Genomic DNA, 5,000 nt, shown 5'->3' with positions numbered 1-5,000 from the left:
AACTGGTAGTTCATGCAACATCTATCATATTATCAAATCATGAGCAGATTTTAAAAAATCTGAAGGCTGATATATCAGAAAAAAATGCACAGACATTCAGACATGTGTACGCACACACACACGCGCGCACACACACACACACACACACATACATACATACATACATACATATATATTCATATGTGTGTGTGTGTGTGTATGTATATATATATATATATATATATATATATATGTATGTATATACACATACATACATACATATATATTCATATGTGTGTGTATATATATATATGTATATATATATATATATATATATATATATATATATATATGTACACACACACACACACACATATTTATATATAAATTTAAAAACAAAAACTATATATATATATATATATATATATATATATATGTGTGTGTGTGTGTGTGTGTGTGTGTGTGTGTGTGTGTATATAAATATATATATATATATATATATATGTATGTATGTATGTGTGTGTGTGTGTGTGCGTGTGTGTGTGTCTGTGTGTGCATATAAGTACACATATGTCTGAATGTTTGTGCATATATATTATTTTCTGATATATCAGCCGTCAGATTTTAAAAATTCTGCTCATGTTTTGATAAAATGATAGATGTTGCGTTCACGGACGAATCTTCTTTCGTAACTCAATGCAGCAGATGTCCCAGAACTGAAATTGGTATATTGACGGCAAGGTGAAAGGGGGGGGGGGGGGGGGTCGTGTGCACCTCAGCGCATATTAGCATACATGTAAACTCATACATCCGAGTGATCATACTCATAAGTTTACATGTTCATAATATTACTCGCGCACACAAATACGCACGCACATGGGGGCACGAGATGAACAAATTGCACGGATGAACAGAAAACATTTTATAGAGCACGGGAAAACGGCTGACGAAGAAGAGAAAGAAAGAAAAAGAAGGAGGAGGAGGAAGATGAGGAGGAAGAGGAGGAGGAGGATGAGAAAGAGGAAGAGAAGAAGGAGAAGGAGGAGGAGAAAGAGGAGGAGAAGAGATAGAAGAAGGAGGAGAAAGAGGAGGAGAAGAAGGAAAAGAAGGAGATTTCGGAGAAGGAGAAAGTGGAGGAGGAGAAGAAGAAGAAGAAAAGAAAACGAACAAGACGAAAAGGAAAACTAAACTAAGAGTCATCACATCTTACCAGCTGAAGGAAATCCTGGTTCTTGCGGTTCAACTTGGTTCTATCCGCCTTCCTCTCCAGCAGCACCTTTACCACCGCCGTGTGAAACCCTCTCGCCGCCTCGTGCAGGGGGGTGTTGCCAGCTTTGTCCTGCGGGGAAAACGACACGCGGAGCTCAGGTAAATGTTCCGATCCTGACGCCTTGCGGATCACGACGTCGGTGGCGCCGATGGCTTCCTCTCATCTCCTTGCATTCTGCTCTACAGGAATTATAGTGTGGAGGAGAAGCTCTTCCCCGCAACTTTTGCCCTGGGTGTAGGGGGGGGGGGGGGCATGGGAGCTAAAAGGGAAACTGCGGGGATAAATAAGGGGCGTCATCATATCGAGAGATCATTATGAGGCGACGGAGACGGAAGTGGGGTGGAGAGAAACGCATAAGCCCCTGCAGAGAATGTCAGTCCCCGGCAATGGTATGTAATGCCACACGTGATGATCATGTGTTGTGAGCAGAAAGGGAGGTCGTCGGCGGCAGCGCTTCTAGGCGTTGAGACGGCAAGGCTGAAGGGTGTTCTTGGCCGCTCTGCGGCTTCATGCTGGAAAAGTGAGCTATGCGCCATGCTTTCCTTAAGCCCTTCTATGCCCAGGGGTTACTGCCAAAGAGGAGGACCTATAGCAGTGCGGGCAGTCGGCGCTGCTTAGCCTGAACACGAGGAGGTCGGGTGCGACAACATTAGTATCTTGCGCCCCGTCCTGTAGGGTATCCGCTCAGGGGTCATCTTCCAGGGCGGGGTTGGGCGGCAGCATCGCCTTTAGGGCTGCACTACATATAGCGAAGGGCTAGTTATCCTCATATATTCCACTGCATAGCGCACATTTCCTTCATATTTTACCCCGTGTCCATTAGGATATTTCAGAATCATTGCATTTACTGAAATGCTCTAACTCTAACATTTCGCAGCCTTCGTGAACCTCATGATAATCTTATAATCTTGAAATACTCTTTGCATTCAGAAAGGAGGGCTTATTCCGGCCTGTATTTATCGCTGATAATGTAGTCCATTATTGCATTTTACACTGACTTACACTGCTGAATTCGCGAGGGGATCGTCCCTGCTGCCGCCAAGCAAGGAAATAGAGCTTAGCCACTGAGCTGATTTATTTGGCTGTATGTCTACCTTGTCTGTCTGTCCATCCTTTGCTCTTTTCGTTTCTTCTTCCTCGCTGAATTGCCTTTCTTGTTGTATCATGATAATAATGATTATGATAAGGATAATGATATTAATGATATTAATTATAAAAATAATAATAATACAAATAATAATAATAAGGATAATAATAATTATAATAATAATAATAATAATGATAATAGTAATCATAATAATAATAATGATTATTATTATTATTATTATTATTACTATTATCATTATTATTGTGATAATAGTAACAATTCTAGTAACGGTAAAAATGAAAGTGATGATGATGATAATACTAGCAATAATAATGATAACATCAATAATAACAACATTGATAATGATAACAACAAAAAATAATAATGATAGTAATACCAACACTAATAATAATAATGACAAAAATAATAACAACAATACTAACAACACTGATAAAGAGGATAAAACTCATACTAACAGTAATAACAACAACAATGAGCACTAAAAACTAACATCCTCACTAACATTAGCACCAGAAAGGGCCAAGCAATCTCACCTGTGCATTGATATACGCACTCTTGGACAATAGTAACTCAACGATGCCTTTGTACCCGTATATGCATGCGCGGTGTAGCGGCGTGCACATGTCAGTCGTACAGGAGTTCACCTGAAATGACATGATTTATCAGTTTAATTCGAAGAGAGGATTAGATTGAGACGAGGGTGATTGTGTTGATGTTTTTGTTGTTGTTGTTGTTTTTGTTTTGTTTTTTGGCAATTGCTGTTGGTATTTTTTTGTTTTATTCTTAGTTGCAATGTTGTTGTTTTTATGTTTGTTATTTTTCATTTGATTATTTGGTAATGGTGGTGATGATAATGATGATGATGATGATGATGGTGATGATGATCTTCATGATCATGATGATGATAATGATACTATTAATAATAGTGACAATAATGAAGATGATGATAATGATGATTATAATGATGGTGATGATGATGAGGATAATGATACTATTAATAATTGTAATAATAATGATGATTTATAATGATGATGATAATGACGATGGTAATGGTGATAATGATGATAATGACGATGGTAATGGTGATAATGATGATGATGATGATGGTAATGGTGATAATGATGATGATGATGATGGTAATGGTGATAATGATGATGATGATGATGGTAATGGTGATAATGATGATGATGATGATGGTAATGGTGATAATGATGATGATGATGATGGTAATGGTGATAATGATGATGATGATGATGGTAATGGTGATAATGATGATGATGATGATGGTAATGGTGATAATGATGATGATGATGATGATGGTAATGGTGATAATGATGATGATGATGATAATGATGATCAATGTGATGATGATGATGATGGCAATGATATTAATAAGGATACTAGTATTAATAAAAATGATAACAATAATAATGATAATAATAATAATGATAATGATGATGATGATGATGATAATGGCGATAATAATAATAGCAATAATAGTAATAACAATAATAATGATGACAATAATGATAATTTCGATAACAATAACGATGATAAAGATAATGATAGTATACTGACGGAAATCATAATAATGATAGTAGTGATGATGATGATGATGATGAAACAACGATGTCAACTGCAATGACAAGTAAGACAGTAAAAATAGTTTTATATCGATGATAACCAACAGCATAAATGATAACAGTGTTCATCAATACCCATGGTGTTATACTGAATATCATCTGTTAATACTAATAATAATGATGTTCAAAATAACTAGACAGATGATGATAGTAATAAGAATAGTAATAATGATATTGAGAATAGTAATTAAAATAGTGTTAATAATGAAAATGATGATAATAGGGATAAAATAATAATAATGTTAATAATGAAAATGATAAGGATAATATCAGTGACAATAGCAATGATAATAATGATGATAATACAAATAATGATAATAATACTACTTATAATAATTATTATTACTATAATAATAATAATAACAATAATAATAATAATAATAATAATAATAATTATTATTATTATTATTATTATTATTATTATTATTATTATTATTATTATTATCATCATCATCATCATCATTATCATTACTATCATTATTGTCATTATTATTATTATGAAAATCATAACTATTATTGTCATTATCATTATCATTATATCATTATCATCATTATTATCATTTTATTATGGTGCTGATAATAATAATAACTAAAGTAATGACCATAATGAGGATAATTATGATCATAAGCAGCGGCAGTAGTTATGATATTCTATCGGCATTTGGTTATCATAATAGTTATAAAAATTATATGAGTGATGCTAGGAAAAATTATAATGCGAGGGATTTCAACACAACAAAGGATGTACATGTACACGCACACGTACAAGCGCATATAAGTGTGTGTGTGTGTGTGTGTGTATGTGTGTGTGTGTGTGTGTGTGTACGTGTATGTGTGTACGTGTGTGTGTGTGTGTGTGTGTGTGTGTGTGTACGTGTGTGTGTGTGTGTGTGTGTGTGTGTGTGTGTGTGTTTATTTATTTGTTTATATTATCCCTGACAATGATAATATTACTGATGATAGCAATGATAATGATAATAAAAATGATAATGATAATTGT

The 5,000-nt window shown here is 34.7% G+C and overlaps 2 protein-coding genes across 2 annotated transcripts in view; both read right to left on the bottom strand.

Annotated features, from left to right (window-relative positions):
• Window positions 1–1,785, bottom strand: part of LOC125036939 (ankyrin-1-like) — a 20,340-nt gene extending 18,555 nt beyond the window's left edge. Inside the window, exons 1-3 of the mRNA XM_047629898.1 lie at window positions 1,655–1,785; window positions 1,433–1,520; window positions 1,190–1,318 (exon numbers count right to left, since the gene is read on the bottom strand). Coding sequence (XP_047485854.1) covers window positions 1,190–1,318; window positions 1,433–1,520; window positions 1,655–1,785 — 348 coding nt within the window. The remainder of the gene's footprint in view (window positions 1–1,189; window positions 1,319–1,432; window positions 1,521–1,654) is intronic.
• A 7-nt stretch (window positions 1,786–1,792) lies between these two features.
• The window catches only part of LOC125036938 (tonsoku-like protein), a 24,572-nt gene continuing 21,364 nt past the window's right edge, over window positions 1,793–5,000 (bottom strand). Inside the window, exons 4-5 of the mRNA XM_047629897.1 lie at window positions 2,891–3,001; window positions 1,793–1,918 (exon numbers count right to left, since the gene is read on the bottom strand). Coding sequence (XP_047485853.1) covers window positions 1,793–1,918; window positions 2,891–3,001 — 237 coding nt within the window. The remainder of the gene's footprint in view (window positions 1,919–2,890; window positions 3,002–5,000) is intronic.

This window comes from Penaeus chinensis, chromosome 22, assembly GCF_019202785.1.
Source record: "Penaeus chinensis breed Huanghai No. 1 chromosome 22, ASM1920278v2, whole genome shotgun sequence".
Taxonomy (NCBI): domain Eukaryota; kingdom Metazoa; phylum Arthropoda; class Malacostraca; order Decapoda; family Penaeidae; genus Penaeus; species Penaeus chinensis.
Note: the sequence above shows the minus strand (reverse complement) of the source record. Positions and strands in the feature narration are given on the sequence as shown.